The sequence below is a fragment of the Girardinichthys multiradiatus genome, chromosome 13, assembly GCF_021462225.1.
Source record: "Girardinichthys multiradiatus isolate DD_20200921_A chromosome 13, DD_fGirMul_XY1, whole genome shotgun sequence".
NCBI classification, from domain to species: Eukaryota; Metazoa; Chordata; class Actinopteri; order Cyprinodontiformes; family Goodeidae; genus Girardinichthys; species Girardinichthys multiradiatus.
The window spans coordinates 9,553,208-9,570,783 of NC_061806.1; the positions used below are offsets into that span (position 1 = coordinate 9,553,208).

The 17,576-nt window shown below is 39.4% G+C and overlaps 1 protein-coding gene across 3 annotated transcripts in view; it reads right to left on the reverse strand.

The window, feature by feature from the left end:
• khdrbs3 (KH domain containing, RNA binding, signal transduction associated 3) overlaps positions 1 to 16,976 on the reverse strand; it is a 205,915-nt gene extending 188,939 nt beyond the window's left edge. Inside the window, exon 1 of one of the 3 annotated variants that reach the window (XR_007041146.1) lies at positions 16,380 to 16,939. Coding sequence is in view for 2 of the 3 variants with exons in the window: in XM_047384667.1 (XP_047240623.1) it covers positions 16,380 to 16,470 (91 nt within the window). In the remaining variant the exon portion in view is untranslated. Of the gene's footprint in view, positions 1 to 16,379 lie in introns of all 3 variants that reach the window. The other 2 variants (XM_047384667.1, XM_047384666.1) reach the window with 2 other exon arrangements.
• Between the last annotated feature and the right edge of the window lie 600 nt (positions 16,977 to 17,576).

Consider the following 17,576-nt stretch of genomic DNA (forward strand, 5'->3'; position numbering starts at 1 on the left):
AAATGAGGACTCTCCTCCTCATCCTCTCAGGATAACTCTTCCCTGCTCCAAAAACCCAGAAAAATTTACTTAACTTTAATTTACTGATATCCCAGCGCCCTCGCTCATTAAACATTCATGGCCGACGTCACCGAAGCCCCGTCTCTCTCTAGCTCTGTTTTCAAAAGGTGAGCAGGACATTTAATACTCAGCCCACCAAAGAAGATTAAAGCTGTTAACAGGCACTGATGAAAGAATGATGACATTTGGGAACATTTTGCCTCCTCGCATTACATCAAAATAATACTTCAAGCAAATGTGGAGGAATGGGGGGGGGGGGGGGGGGGGGAATCTGGCACTCCTTATGCTCTGCTAATAACAAGGTTCCTTTGGAGAAGACTGAACATCTTTATAGAAATTTAATTAAATATGATATAAAATAGCTAAAGTGACAGGATATTTGTTAGTCACAGTAAAATGCAGGCAGAAGACTCTCAACTTGTTGGGCTGGAACATCTGCTGCTCAGGATCGACTGCATCCCCACACCACAAGTGTCAGAATCTGGACTAGGAGCATTTCTAACCCACATCCAATTCCTGCCATTATCAGCCAAAAGACCATGAATTCATTTAATCTTGCTGCATTCGATGCTACATTTGGAAAGAAAATGGCTTTTTAGACACGGTCACCTGTGAGCCCTGAAACCCTGGGATATTTTAGGCTCTTGTTAGAAAAGACACCACATGCCAAGAATTAGACGTGCAGAAGTGAGAAAGAGGACTGCTTAGATAGATGGCATTTCATTCTACCAAGATGAGAGGATGCGAGGGATGGTGAGGGTAGACAAGATAAATGGTTTTCACAATTGTTTACGAAAACAAAATCTGATAAGTGTGGTGTGCATATGTATTTACTCCACCTGTGTCAATAATTTGCACACATCACATTTTTCTGCAGTTACAGCTGCGAGTCTTTTGGGGTATGTCTGTACCAGCTTTGCACAGCTAGTGAATTAATTTTATCCCCATCTAAAATGTTCTCTTCCAGCTATGGTTGTATGACTGTTCACCTAAAGTGACAGACCAGGCAAGGAGGGAGTCCAAGAGCTTCAAGATAGGTCTCCAAAAGCTGCAGAGATCCAGGAGAACTATTACTATGGCACTAACATTCAAATACAGAGAAGCAACAAGGCTGGTGGCAGTCATACTGTGGCAATGCATTACTTTAACATATGCCTTGACATTTTTCACGTTTTGTCAGGTTACAACCGCAAACCTCAATACTTTATTTAAACTACCTGCCATTTCAATTACCCCTGCGGTCTCCAGTCTTTAGCAGCATTTAGCTGTGGCACAGTTTTTGTTCTTTAATGCATCATAGTCCTTAAACTCTAAATCTGCTAAAACTGGAATTTCCCGGGTCAACTTAAAAAAAAAACATGAATCTTTATCAGAGTCTCTGGTTTCTGGTGATATTTGCATCTCTGGTCCAAACACTGTGTTTGAAAGAATCTATAAATAATGGAGAAAAACCAGTTTGAGCTTCATGGAGCTGACATAAGTTCAAATGTCAAAAAAACAATCAAAATACTGTGAATTCGTCATTTTTCACTCCACTGAATAAGAACCCTTTCCAGCATTGTGATGTTTCATGATTTATGGAGCATACACCAACCAGGTAAAGATTTTGTTCTCAATGTCCAAAGGGATGATGACAGAAAAAGTTTGAAACTTTGACATGGAAAATGTGTAAAAACTGCAAATCCTGCCATCAGCAGCCAAAAAGGTGTGGGTTCCTTTAACGTTGCAGCATTTAATGCTACATTCAGGAAGATTTTTAATAACGGTCAGCGGCAGGCGCTTAAACACTGAAGCCTTTTAGGCTCTTGTGGAAAGCGTTTGATATCTCATGCCAAGGATTAGATGAACAGAAGTAAGAAAGAAGACTGCTTAGAGTGGGCGTATTAATACTTCCAAGATTAGAGGATGCGAGGGATGGAGAGTTTGCTAAAGTGTACAAATCCTACTACCAACAAAACCTTCAAACTTGGATATTTTTGTCATGTCACACTGATGTTTGAGGGGCGCTCCAAAGCATAATATTGTACCTAACACCTTATTTACCGAGAGCGCAGCTGATTTACACCATCTGTTTAGTGAGCAACAGGCTCAGGCAGACGCTCTGCCAGCAAAGAGGCACAAGGTCCCCGGGCTTATCTAGGAAGAGGTGTGCCGCCGCTCCTCAGCACCGGCGAGGTGGAACGATAAACATAATTAAATTGAGTTGGATTACACAGAATGGATCGGATCAGTTGGGAAGGCGGAGAAGCTAATCCAGTGCAATCCTCTCTGTAGATCCGCCAACCACACAAAACGACATAAATGAAGAAGGTGGAGAGCAGAGGAGGAAGATCAGATGGAGGTGAGGCAGGGCCACAGAAAGAACTCCGTTGATAAAAACAGGCTCCAGAGTCAAACAGGAAATCCAGAGGAGTGTTGTGCAGAATAAAAAAAGGAACTGGGTCGAACGCTCATTTTCAGAATTATCATAAAAAGATGTTACTGTACGTGCGCGGCACATAGGAATTATTTTTGGAAAGCTTCCATAACGTCTAAAATGAATTTCCACAAAGCCAATTTATCGCAAGGAAATTAAACTTGTTTCAAATGTATCGGAAATGACAAAAGACTTACAGTCCACCTCCACCCACCCCCAAGGTTGAATCTTCCTTTTTTGTTACTGACTTTGGTGCAATCCCCTTAAAGATAACCTTTCCCCAGGGAAAGACTCTCCTACCAACCGTCTCCTACCCTTTTTTTCCCTCTTTTATCCCTCTCTCTCTTTGTCTCTCTGCTATAGCAAACAGAAAGATCACAGAACACAGTCGGGTATTTTTACGGCTTTTCAAACTAATCCGGGGTAATCCCAGTCTGTCCACGTCTTGTCTTGGGCACCGCAGCAGATCACATTATCAACCAGTAAAATAATGATTACTGGATCCCCATAAGTCATCTAAGGAGGCTGTGCTGTCAAGGTGATGACAAGGCCTCCTCTCAGTGTCAGCTCTGCAACAGAAGACCAATTTTAGCTAAATCATTTCGTTCTACATACAAAAAACATTCATCTTAAAGGTTTGGGTTTAACATCAGCGTGTTTCTTAGGTTTTTCATTAAAGTCAACAGTTTTCCTGAAACGATTTATCAGCACTAGGATCTAAAATTTAAACCCCTGATCAAAGAGGTAGGACACACCCATCTCTAAATAACCTCTTTACTGGAGGGGCAGGATATCAGCTTTCAGCGCTCTTCTGCCTTAACAAGTGCAGTTTGCATTATTAAAGCGGCCCTGGCTGGACGCTTTAATTGAGTCTCCTCTTAGATGGCCGTCCTAGCAGAAGGCTGTGTGCAAGCAGGCCCTGGGCAGTTTCCATATGCAGGAGGAGGAGGAAACATGCGTCTTTGTGGCGTTGAAATATGAATGCAGCATTTGTAAGAAGCTGCCTGCTCAACACAGAAGTTTGACGGCAGAGCCCAGAGCAAACTTTGCTATAGGTTCTGACTGAATGACGCAGCTTGGAGATGGGACAGAGAAGAAAGAGGATGGACTGATCAAAAGAAGAAAACATGCCCAGAGTCTTAATACTGTAGCAAACTGCTCCTGTTGCAAATAGGTTGAAGCAGTTAAAACCGAATGTTCAAATATGTTCCTGGTTTTAAGATTGTTAGAATTACTAAAATTATTTTAATTTGCTATATTCCAGAATAATGAGAGAGAGAGGCTTTTGTCTTCAAATTCAGAAGTTTACACACACTTTCTTCATATTTGGCAGAACTGCCTTTTAAGCTGTATGTTTTGGGTCAAACCAGCATTATTTGTGGTGTGACTGAGTCAGGTTTGTAGGTTGCCCTTATCTTGCAGACACCTTTTTAGCTCGGCCCACAAATTTCCTATGAGATCCAGATTGTTTTTTCAAAGTATCGCCTTTATTGTCCACTTTGGAACCTACTTAGTTCTGTCCTTAGAGTCATCGTTCATCTGGAAGACCCATTTGTTCCCAAGTCTTCACTTGTTGGTTGATGTCTTTGGATGTTTATGACCCCCCCTGACCAATGAAGGCTGTAATCTGTTTTTTTATGTTGCTTTAGGAGTAATAGCTTCTTCCTCAGTGACTGGCCATGCTGGTACAGAATTTAGCAGCCTAGGCTAAAGACAGTATGGCCCTTTGCATTTGTTCTGAGGTTGATATGCACATTTCACACTAAAAACCGTTGAATCTTTTGGAAACAGAACACCTCTTCTTCGTGAACCGTATGATAGCAGCACATTCCCATGGTGTTTATACCCAAATATAATTGTTTGAACAGATGAACGCTGTGCCTCCAAGCATCTGGAAATTGTACCGCAGGATGAATCAGATTTGTGAAAGTCACCAGTTCTCTTCCTCCATTGACCTACTTGATCGTGAACATCGTAATGTATTCCTTTTTTTTCCCCTTTCGTATTTGGACTAAATCTTCATGTTGTTTAGCTGGAAAGCAACGTCAGTCAAACCAGTGAGAGAAAGTCACCAGATCCGGGGATGTTTCATAGACACATTGGACAGTATTACCATAGAGCAACAGCCCAACATGCGGTCTACAGATGTCACAGTGGTTCAACATTGGAACCACTTGGGGTGAGAGGACCAACACACCCGTTACCATTTTCTAAAGAGTAAATCCAACAAACACAACTAAGACACTCCGGTGAGTGCCTGTAACACATCGCTCCATTTAGGTTTTCTAGTGCTGTTCTGAACATGCTTGGTCCTTGCAAGTGAATTATTTACATACTCATCACTGGTCTGCATATGCACTAAAGTATACCCAAACTGGGTCATTCCTTACAGCTTGACCTGGCGCTTCAGGTTTGTGTAAAGTAGCTGTTTTTTTTCTGATTTTCATGATGTGGAACAAGAAAACAAACATGCCTTTAATGCTAACTTTTACCATCTTTAAGCTTTTCCCTACATAAACATTCAGGCAGTTACTGTCTGACATAAGTGTACTCACAAGAATTCACAATAAATTCACAACAGCATCAAATCAACAAATCCAGCAGAAGTGGGGCAAAATTAGCATTTTTGTTTTCCTTCTTGACATGAATTTAAACATGTAATTTACTTTTTTCACTTTTTTTCCCTCATTCAGCTAATTTAAACATGGACTAGAGAGCCAAAAACTCCAGCTATGTGTTCATCAATGGTAATAAGGAAAAAATAAATAAAAAATGGACACAACAGTGGGGAAAGAGGATCAGACAAGATGAGCAACCAGTTTTCCGTCCTGGGGCATAAGAAACTGCCAATCTCTCAGAGCCTGCAGCATCTGTGAGACATGCAGGGAGTGTCATTTTGCATCAGATTCACAGACACCTGCAAAATTCAATGGAAATAACAATTTTCCTTTGAAGAATGTTTATTTATGGAAATTAAATACAGCCACACTGTGGTGTCGAGCTCACTACCACCATAGAACAGCTATTTCTGTAAGGCTATGAACCTGTAGGTACAGTGTCTTGGTAAAGTATTGAAAAGTCTGAACGTTTTCATTCATAAGAAAAATCCTTCCCAATTCCAAATGATGTGCTACTTTGTAATGGTCTATTACATGTAAGGTAAAAAAAAGGAATGAAGTTCAAGGGGTATAAATACTTTTCTGAGGCACTGTATCATGCTGTGAGATCAAATTCTAGTCCCTGGTGTCCTGACTCAATTCAGAATTTGGTAAAATAATTCAGATGCAATGTGTGCAAGACAAGAACTATGTTTAAAAGCCTAGGAGTGTACATGTGTCTTATATTTAGCTACTATTTATATAAGTCTATATTAACAGATAGAAACTGCATTCTTACATAATTAAACAGAAGTGACATTTTATTAACAAAATAGAGATATTATTGTATCATACGTTAGGAATTGCATTTATGTTTTTAAAATGAATCTGTTGAAGACAATAACTGTTGCAGTAAAACTAATCTAAATCTTCTTCCTCGCTGCTCCTTGTTAGCTAAACTACCAACTATAAATGTCAAAGCTATCTATCGAAGTTGTTTTCTCAGAAGAATATCCAAGTTTAAACTATATAAAAACAAGTGATAAACAGCTCTATGAAACACAAATAAGGCCTTTAGAAATGTCTGATTTGATTCTTAGTCTCCAGGAAATGAAAACTGTAGCATGTATGGTTTATTCTCTGATGATTTCTGCTAGTTTAACAAGCTGCATTCACAACATTAATCACAGTTTTGTTAGGTTTATTATCCAAAGGCAGCTACTTACAATTAAAGGAATGTAGCAGATTTAAACCACACTGATTTCACATGTTTATCTAGCAGACTGACTTCTGATATCAAATTCTTTCAGTGAAAATCTGAAATGACAGAGAGACATCTGAGATTGAGATGGAAGAAATAAAATAAGACATTCTGATGGAATTCACAAAGAAAATAGACTAGAAGAATAATTTAAGGGTGCAAGAGAAAACTGTGTAAAATATCTGTCAGATCATTACATTTTCACTGCATAAGCCAGCCGCTATCTGTTGGAGTTTAATGGAGTTATTCATCATCTGGCTGGATTTAGAATTTAAGCTTTAATCGTGTAATTTCATACCTAATATCATAACGGTACACGAGTTTAATTACTGGAGAGGTTGCAAAAACCTGGCAGTTATGGAGTTTAAACGAAAATTCAACATGGAAGACTCACCATCACCTTCAGCTTCGATTAATTACTCCTCCATGCAGCTCTGGTCCACCAATCAGCGCCAAGTCTGCATTTCTCCTCGGCCAATCATCCTTCAAGGCTCCGTTTTAAAAGATCTTCATACATGGAACCCTCCGTTCTTCAACAAAACTTTGACCCCCCTCCACCCCATCTCCACCATTGGCTTCCAAATTCTTTCCAAATCTCCTCAGGCCTCCACACCACCACCAGGATCGGATCTCAGTGGGGAAGACATTTCTAAATCTAACCCTAAGATGTTCATTTAAGCGCATGTCATTCTCAGCATTCATGTCTTCCACTGGGGTCCGAGCGCCAAAGAAATAAACTTTTTAATAAACTTTTCTAACTGCATCCCTGTCTTCTCTTTGTGAGTCTTTCCAGGTTGAATTCAAAGTTAGAAACCTTCCCTGGGAATTTGGGGGGAGTTCATATGAATTAGCAGGGATAGATCTGAAATCTAAAGTATTGAAGGTTGGACCTTAACTGGGACTTTCAATATAGCAGGGGAAAACATTTAATTTAGCAAACTCTTACACTTATATTGATATATTTACTGTTCCTCAATAACATGAATATAGCCCAGTGTTTATTGCAGGAATATTAAGGACACTCCCCCAACATGTGCTGTGCATTCCTCCATCCCATGCACAGATTATTTCTAGCACCCTGGGCTACGACAGCCAGAACTTTGAGCCCAAAGCACAAGACTGCCAGTTAATTCCCATTAATTCAAATTTCACGTTTGTAATTTGCACTATTTCCAAACTTCCCCATTTACTCATCTTCAGTAGAAAGTTTCCCCTGCTTTGTAACCCCAGTTACAGACACCATGTAGAGATACTCAAGTAAAAGTAAAGCTGTTGTATCTTAGTGCAGAATGAGTGAAGTTTTGGCATCCTCACCTCACTGCTGTTGCCATAAAGACTGAGAACATGCACTTTGCATTAGCGGTGAAATCTAAGAAGCCGTCGCAGGGCTGGTCACATCTGAAAACAGGGTATCTGTCAGGTGTGTTAGCATGAGCCTGTCTGCATTAGTGATGCCCTCCACTTCACCCCTGCAATCCAGTGGGAGCTGCTGCAGCTCTGCAAACACTACACAGCAGCCCCATCCCCACTGAGCCAAGCTCTGCTAATTGTCTGAATACAAAGTGCATCTCTGAAGCTGCTTTCTCGCAGTTCACTTGCAGGTTCACTTCATCTGCAGATTGAATTGGGACTCAGGTCATGACCACTGACAGATTCAGGACCGTAGGTGTGCTTTAACCTCCACCTCACGACAAGCCGTGTCAAAGTGTGTTTGCCTAACGGTGAATCATTATCAATACGAAGCACTGTTTCTACAACAAAAACATCTGTCTGGCTTTGATCGAAAGAAGAAAAGTTATTTAAGTTGACTTCAGGGCACCATAACCCATAGGGGCAAAAATAAAAGCTAAATTACTGTACTGTATATTTGTAATGCCAATGAGATAGAAATGTTCAAACTAATGATGGGGTGCTCTGTCTGCAATCAGGTTACTTTTGTACCTACACCTTTGCCTTTGGTTATGTATATTTTTGTTGTTTTTCTTTACAAGTTAATAACACAGACAATGTGCAGGAACCCTGCTGTGGACGATCCAATTAAAAAGCACAAGATGTGGAGACTTACATGTTGGAGTTCACTTATAATGCCTAAACTGGGCCTCAAGATCTGAACCGAATTAATACTTATGGTTAGGGCTGCATGATTACTAATATTAACAATACACTCTAGTTTTTCACTTATTTTAGCAAAAAGATAAAACTATTTGCTTTTACGAGAAGTCTGTGATGATTTAAAATACATTTTTACCTCAAGTAGTTTGCAATAGTGTTTACAATTTGTGAGCCAGATATCGAGGAACACAAAGTACAGCAAAGAGCTTGTCCGTCATCTGAAGGTCAAAGTTTCCAGCAAAGTGGAGAGACTGTGAATTAAAAACAACAACCACAAATACAGAGTTTTTGTTATTTTTCTATTGAGAGGGCTTATGTGGAGATCTTGTGATCAGCTCATAGTTAACCTGTAGCACTTGCTGTTTGGGAAAAGCTTAGCCATAAATGACAAGTTCACCCAGGAAAGAAAATTCCCTTTAAACAAAAAAGGAAAAACTGAAACTTTCATCTTTTATAGCCGTTTGAGCAAACCCCATGCTGTTTTGTTTCACATCCAGAAAATCGGAAAACATAGCTAAAATTCTCCCTTAGACAAACCACAAGCCGCTTAGGTCCAGCCTCCAACGGTAGGCTATGCCATGCATTTCAATTGCAAATAAAGAAAGGTAAAAAAGAGACCCGGGAAAGGTCCTTTCACCATCGTATATTAAATGCTTCCAATGGCTCTAACTGAAGGGCAGTCTGACCTATTTTCTGGTTAGTTCAGCTAATAATTACCTAACTACCTGGCAATACTCATCGATTGTGGGCATTGGTCTTTCAGCCAAAGGACAGTACCTTGAATATTTAGCATGAAAATTAGAAAGACAGATAGAAAGCAAGACATTGACACCAAAACATTGGTAAGTTGCTCAGACTTGACACAGTAGCATTCAGTGAATTTTACACCCTTCATCCCTATGTACACATAAACAAGACGGTGGCACATATAAGTGATATGACGTGATGTTTTACAAAATGTGCTTAGCTTCTTCACATTTAGACCCACATAGCATGTGTTGAGACACACCAACCTAGATAAGAAACAGTGTAACAGTAGATTAAAACACAAAATCCTCCGATATCTGTTTCTGTTTCTTATTAAACCATAGGTAATGCATTTTGCTCCATCTGGTTTTGGAGTCAACTCTAGTTTTAGATAATAAATGATGCAGAAATTATTTGAGGATGACTCCCTCGCAAACCGTTTATGTCACATCAATCCAACTACAGACTCCATCATTTATTAGTCCTAAGCTGCAAGTCATGTCACCTATGATCAATCGGAAGCCCTGTTCATTGATGCTGTTGTATGGTACATGTTTTTTTTTGGTAAAGTACATTAGCATAATTCCCCAGTATAGACAAATCTGTGTTTGAGTGGTCCACTTCCTCCCTACATAGGGAACTATAAAGTGGCTAGGTGCTCTTTGTCCCCTCTATGTGAGCTGAAGGAGCTTTAAGGTTATCAGTCAAATGTGTACTGTAACAGTCTTTAAAAGCTTATGAAGACTAAAACAGGTTTCTGTGTCAGCAGGGGGCAATGCAAGGTCTGAATTTTTCATTTACTCACAGAAGAATTTGTTTAGTCAAAAGAACTTGCTGCAGATAAAGAAATCCTTGGAAAACCGAGATGCAGGGACAGTGAGCAGGGACGTTACCAGTCAGCAGGACAGCTGAGTAAGAGATATGGTACATCAGAGCAGTGGTTTTATCAACTTTTCTATTCACTAAACTGCTCAGACAAGAGTGCTCTGAGCTTTCTCTATTAAGTTATTTTAAGCATATTAATTATACAGAATGAGAAACGTCAAAAATATGATGTAAATTCTGTAACAACAAATAGTAATTAATCAAGAATTTTAGGATGTCTTTAAGTTTTATAAAAACACTAATGGCAGACAATAGTATATGTCATTTTCAAAACTCACATTTTTAGATTTTTCTGGCTATTTAGGTAAAATTCTGCATATTCAGGCACAAAATATTTACCTCAGATAGGAGTCAAAAGTCTGAGGGGGATATGGAGGAAAGAGTTAGTTTTAGTTTTTGTTGTGTTTAGTTGCAATGTGGCAATTAATTACAGATTTTCAAACTAATTCAGACTTTGAAATTATCCATAGTTCAGAAGATTGTGCAGGAATTCCAGAGAGGACAATGATTTCATGGTAGAGTCAGTAAACCACAACCATTTAAATCACTCTTATTTTCTTTAAAATATTGCTCAGTAGAGCAATTGCCACTTGACTATATTGACTTTAAGGCACTACAGAAGTAGCCTATGGTTATTCTAGGCATGGGCCCCTTCCTGATATCAGGGTTTACCAAACATTTCAAAGGCTACAGCTTCAAAACCACTCAGATTTCCCATCATGCCATTCTTACAGTTTAAAGTCATTTTCATAAGATACCAGCAGAAAGTTCCAGAGTGAGCTTTGGTTTTCTCCAACTACCCTTCGATGGAAGATCATGTTTGTTTCCGAGATTCAGTCCTTTGGTCATAACCCACATGTCATGGCCATAGGTGAGGACTGGAATGGAGACAGACTGGTAATTTGTGAACTTTGCTTTTTGGCGCAGCTCCTTCTGCAGATAGCTCAACTAATTAAATTAGGCAATCAATTTCTACTCGTTGCACTTGTGATATTTTAAGGACAAAGTTGCAAAAATGAAGAAAATATTATGTTCAATAAGAAGTTACTACTACTTTGTGTTTATTCTATATTTTTGCTTAAGTACATTTAACAAAATAAGAATATATCAGTGTTACTGATATTAACATAAATTATACATTATATTTGGCGCAGGAGGAAAATTAATTTTTTTCTTCATGTTTTTTTTATTTTTGTGTAAATATTGAAACCGACTCCAATGTCCATGTAAAGATGATACATACGAGCCCATTTAAAATACTAAATAATTACAGTAGTCACTATATATTTTTTGCAGAACTTTTGTTGATCTGATGTAATCTTTTCCTGCTTGAGAAAGTGACTATAAGCTTGCAGCTGACATAAATGCAGGTGACCTACAGCTGCCTGAATGCCCCGTATGGACACACACACACACATATACACATACAAAGGGCGGCAGAGATCCTGCTCTGCTGAAACACAGCGTGCCACGCTCGCTGCGCAGACACGGCTTCAGGCGCCTTTTTCACAAAGTCAGCAAATGTACATTCTGTTAGCCACTATTTTTCAACACATTGCATCTCACAGGTCTTATTGTCACAATCTGCAAGCGTGCTTCACTGCATTCCCTCATTTTGAGTTAGTGTAAAGGAAACTACAGCAGCCTTGTTTAGTTAGGGGCACAAGGCGAGCAGCGGGTCAGATCCGGGTTTTCAGTAAGATTAGAGGAGAAAATTTCAAAGCTTTTTTCAATCAAAAATTACAATCCATGCTTGACACAACAGTCAGTTTCACAGAGGATATAATTATTATTTACAGGCTTGCATGGAGGCAGGAGTAACACACACACCTCATGCTCCACTGCTTTTTTTGGTCCACACCTGAAAGCTCTTCATTAGTATGCTGCTGAGGATTTTGTTTTATTCCATGCAGACTACTGCTACCTTCTTTCAGCTTAAGATTTGTCCTCCAGCTCCATGTACCTGCTGCCGACTGTATGAGGCTTGTCACAGAGCAGAGATACGGTGCAAGTGGGAGCGGAGCCCTCAGAACGGCCCGAACTTATCAAAGCAGCATGCTCTGTCCCCGAGGTCCCAACACAATGCCCTCCTGACTTCTCTCAATGCTCCTCTTTTTTTTTTTAAAATAGAAGTCTCTGCAGACCTGCGGTAATCTCACTATTGCTTATTTGCACACAAGTTAGTGGAGGAACTGGGGCCCTGTTTCTTGCATCCCCTGCCAATTGCATAATTGAGGCCAGAACTCATCAGCAAGATGGCAGAAGAAGAGCTCTATTAAGCCGCATCGTGTTCCATCTGCTGTGTAAGAGAGCGATAACAGTATTTACAGTTTTTGGAGACGTGGCGCGCTGTTTCGGCCAAATGTCTGACTTCTGCTTACTTTAGGAAATGTCATGGATTAATTCTGACGCCGTGTCCAACTGAAGTCTTTGCCCCCTAGTGGGAACAAAACAAAATCAACTTTTTTGGAAGTGAAACCTGAAGAGCATGTGTAATGAATAACTTTTTTAAATCACTTGTTCTGGCTCAGACCTTGGTTCCACGGTTCTGCGGTATTTGATCATGTTAAGTTTGTTCTGGGAGCTTGTCAGCAGTTGTTGCAGCTCCACAGAAAAGATACCATGCACACAGATGGCTAACAGGGAGTAAGGAAGCCTGATAAGTGTTTTCAGCTGGCATTAACGATCCACCACAGTCTCTGTCGGTGAGGATTATCTGGACGTCAAGCAAAAAAAAAAACTTTTAACCCGGATTTGAATAACAAGTAAAATGGTAAATATAAGCATGATCTGATCTGGTTTTCTAAGTGAAATCAACCTACTTTACTTTAAATGAATCAGCTACTGAAAGATGCATTCCCCATAGTTTGTAATTTGGAACAAGACACCCATCTGCAACTGATACGCACACAGTCATTACAGCCATCATTGCAGCATATGCCCATATAGAGAGGACCGTGGTTCTATTGAAATCCGGTGCTGCTCCATTTTATGCTTTTCTTATATTTTTACCTTTTTTTTTCAGTGAATCTATATCTATAAACTATTTTCCTTTTTCCTGGGTGATCAATACATGCTGTCCATCACAGGCAGGAAACCAATGTCAGGTTCACTCTTATGGTCAGATGTTTAATAGAACATAAGGCAACAGTGTGCAACTGACTTCTAGGTCAAGCTGCACACTGTTGCAAGTTTTACCATGGTTCTGGGCAATTATCATTGGTCATTATCATTGAAAAAAATGTTAGAGATAATACCGAGTCGTCCTGTGATAATGCTAAAATAATTTATAAGGGTATTAATAAGGGTATTAATAAATACAGAGTTTAAATACTGAGTTTTTTACAGCAACATTTTTACTGTGGTAAAAATGTTGCTGATCTTTAAAGAACCTTGTGTTAAGTGTAAAATAAAAATGCATTAAGCAGCTGTGAGCAAAGTGATCCTCAGTCAATCCCTAGTGGGTTTTATATCTTTGTTATGAAATTATACAAATGAATAATGCTGTGACAGGGCATTAGTGATTAAAATATGTATTTTCTTTCATTAAAGATAGTAAAATAAATAAAAAGTCTGCAGTTGCAGTTTGAATCCTGTTTATACAGGGTGTCTATGATTTTCATTGGCCTTGCAGAGCACAAAGCAGCACTTCCCCTTCCCCACCTGTTTCTGTACAGTGTCAGTTAGCTGGCTGAGGAGTAGAAATTATGCTAATCTTTTATAAAAAAACATGGGTAGTTTGGAAATACTTCTGACAATCACAGCTTGAATAGCACAACAGCACCCCTGAACTCTCTTTTTAGGATAAGACAGCTTTGAAACTGACGCTGGCAACAAGCTATGAGGGTGTCTGGGTACAATAAAACATTCAGCCCAACAGACATGTTGTTGTGCTCTGTTTTCTAATTGTCCTTATGTTTGTGTGTCTTTGCTACTGATAAATTTAATACAGCTAAATATAACAGCAATGTGTGATATCATTATAGCAGCAGCAGTAATCGTGTTTCTGATTTATAATAAAAGCAGTTACATCATGTTATAGATTTCTGTGCTGTATTTTTTGTTAGAACTTTTAGCATATTATCATATGCAGTCTACTTAGGATGAAACACTACATTTCTACTAAATTTTACTAACGTATTTTTGCCATTTCTATTACAAGAGATGAAAACAGTAGTCCTAAATGGAGGACAGTAGTCTAAAGATGAGGTTGTTTGTCTTACTTAACTGTTGTATTCATTAACCAGTAATAGTCAGGATCATTAGTCTCAGTACCAGTAATTTCATTAAGGAGGCACTGGGTTTCAGATGAAGAGAATACAAAGACGTTAGCATCACTCAAGGATAGCTTTATTTAATACCCTGAGATGTGTTTGGAGACAGAAAAAGTACCACTGCACTCTGTTATGTTTTTTCTACTTTTATGAGATCACTTTGTAATGTGATAAGCATGATATTCCATAATATTCCGATTATGGAAAGATAGAATATCATCAGAGTTCTGTCCTTTCATCATGACTTCAAAGAATTCCTTTTCCAGAAGGAGTTTCTTTCTGCACACGGTAATGCAAATGGTTATTTCTACATCACTAAAAATAAATCAAATCTATTAAACTACTACCTGATATCAGGACAATGTTTGTCTATTAGATTGTTGAATTTGTCACAGGCTAGAGATGTGTGCTTTTTTTAACCTTTCTTTCTGTTTTGTCATTGTTTTTTACACATCTAGAACAAATTGATTTATAAAAAGGTGAGTTTACACTTTATACTATGATTTGAAGGTTTTTAGCATTTGAACTGAATTCTTAGATGGGCTGGATTGATTTGCATGCTATCTTCAAATCAATTGAAACGTTTACTTGTTTTACATGTCCAAACCTGCTGCGTTTAACTTCTGAATAGAATGATAAAAGTAGTTATTTTAAAGTTAGGACTGTTCTCTGTTGCCTCCACCAAACTGTGGGGCTTTCTCTTTGTCAGTTCCCTGTCTTTTCACGTGGCAGCTCATCCATTAATCGTAATAGTGAACAGGATCATAGCAATGATGATCGGCGGCAGATGCGAGACAAATATCCATATGGCTGGGATCTAAAGGATCAGGCGGAAGCACGACAATAAGTCATTCTGTTTGTGACTCCAGAAACTAAACAACATTAAAATCAAATTACTCCCGGCTGTCCCGGGAACCCTTTTATGGACCCCCAGAGGTCTCCATGTGTGAGAACTGGAAGAGACCCAGCTGTCAGAATAATAACTATGACAGGAGGCATGCATGGGGATTTCATAGACTTAATTACAGTGGAACAAGGCTGCTGACAGATTACAACTCCTTGTATGTGACTTCTACAGCTACCAGCAGCATTCTATTCTTGATAAAGCCCACAAATTGTACTTGAAGAAGCCACTTAACCGATGTTACAGCACACTTCCAATGTGAGGGGCTTCACGAGGACCTTTGTTAAGAAGTGACTGCAAATTTCCAACAGATTAGAATCAGAGGGGCCGGGCTGTGGAATATTGAGAGTTTCTGCGAGCTTCGCTGCTGCTGCCACTTCATCCTGATTATACATCCATTACTGTCCTGTCTGTGTCTCCAGGTAAAACAGGAAACACATGTACCTTTAACTTAGAGAGGATAGTTTGTTTTTATTTACATTGAGTCACAAACGTGACACTGGGATGCCAGGAGGCTAAAAATGCTTAATTAAATACTCTGGAATTCTATATATTTTTATGTCAAAATTCCATATTTTGATAGACTAAAAGGCTTAAAATATGGAACCTGCAACCATGGAGTGGATGGATGGATGGACTGAAACTCTTAGATAATAGGATAGGGAATTAAGTCTAAAAACACAAATAATTTTCCATGCTCTTTTAAAAAATATTTTCCAGATTTTTATAATACATAAATACTTCTGGAAAAAAATTAATTTGCCCAATAAATAGGATCAAATTGTGTTACACCTCTTCTCAAACTTTCATCATTTAAAGAAACACAAACTGTTATGTCTACTCGAATAATAATTCAAATGTGAAGTTTTTGTACTAGTTTCTTCAGCTTCTGCACCTTTAGAAACACAGCCACGACGCTTAAATGACCCATATATGTACGTGAGACCAATCAGAAAATTATTGGAAGACTTAAAATTGTTGTTTTTTGGGGGGGGGTTTTGGAACTACATCGGGTTGGAGCCGTAAAGAGCGTTAAACCTTTACCCTGTGATAGCAGCTTACACGGTCTTCCCTCCCGGCTAAGCTGTTAACCCCCTTATTCACCAACGGTGTGGTGCTTTACCTAGCTCCAGCAGTCGCAGGGAGTGCTGAAAAGACGGGTCCAGCGTGTTCTTCTCCGACAGAAGCTCCGGCAGGTACTTCTCGCTCTCCATCTCCACAGCTTTTCAGGCTCCAAGTATGCGAGACAAATGGACAGCAGGTCTAAACACGACGGAAACAAAAGTTGCTCAAGGTCCAAAACAGAATGAAAAGGGAAGGAAAAAATGGCTCCAAACTTGAATTTCTATGAAGAGAACCCGTCTGCGCTCGCGCTAGAATGGCATTTTTCAGTCTTCGCAGAGTACGCGCTCTCTTTTTCTTCCGAACCCAATGAGCTGTTTTACGCAGCAGCGGGTATTACTCCATTAAAGTGTTGCTCAGCCGGCACAGCCCAGCTACACAACATCACAGTGCTCCTCGCCTCTGTCCGTCCACAAGCTCTTTGAAGCTGCCTCTGTTGTGTCCGCAGCTGAAGTGAGGCAGTGGCGGCAACACGCAGCCTGTGGGAAAGGGGGCGGAGCCACGCCGGGAGCTGTCCGCGGTGCTGTTTGGAACCATTAGCATCTCATTATCAGTCACTCAACGGGCACAGCAGAGCCTCGGAGAGGTTCAGACTGGTCAAGGAAGCTCGAACCTCCTTTGTGATGCAGCCTGTTTGCTTACCTTCAGCAGATATGTAGTGGTTTGCAATAATAATAATAATAATAATAATAGCATATACACTTTTCCACATTTTGTACCAGTACAACCACTTGTTTTATTGGGATTGTATGTGATAGACCAACACCAAATAGGACATATTTGTGAGCTAATAGGAATAAAACATGTTTTTTAAGTTTTGTTTTTTTTCAATTACAAATCTGAATGATGCTTTGTGCATTTGTATTCAGCACCTTTAATACACTTTGTAGAACCAAATTTTGCTGTCATTACGCTATAAATGTTTGGGGGCCTGTCTCTACCAGCTTCGCACCTCCAGAGACAAAAAAATTCTGCCCACTGTTTTTTGCAAATAGCTCAAGCTCAGTCAGACTAGACCGAGAGTGTCTGAGAACATCAAGATTTAAGTATTGCCACAGATTCTCAATTCTATTTAGGTCTACTCTTTGACAGTGAAATCCTAAAACAGGAATATCCTATATCTGAAACTACTCCTTTATAGATTTGGTTGTATGTTCCAGCCTGTTGCACTAAACATTAGATATATTTTCTATATTTG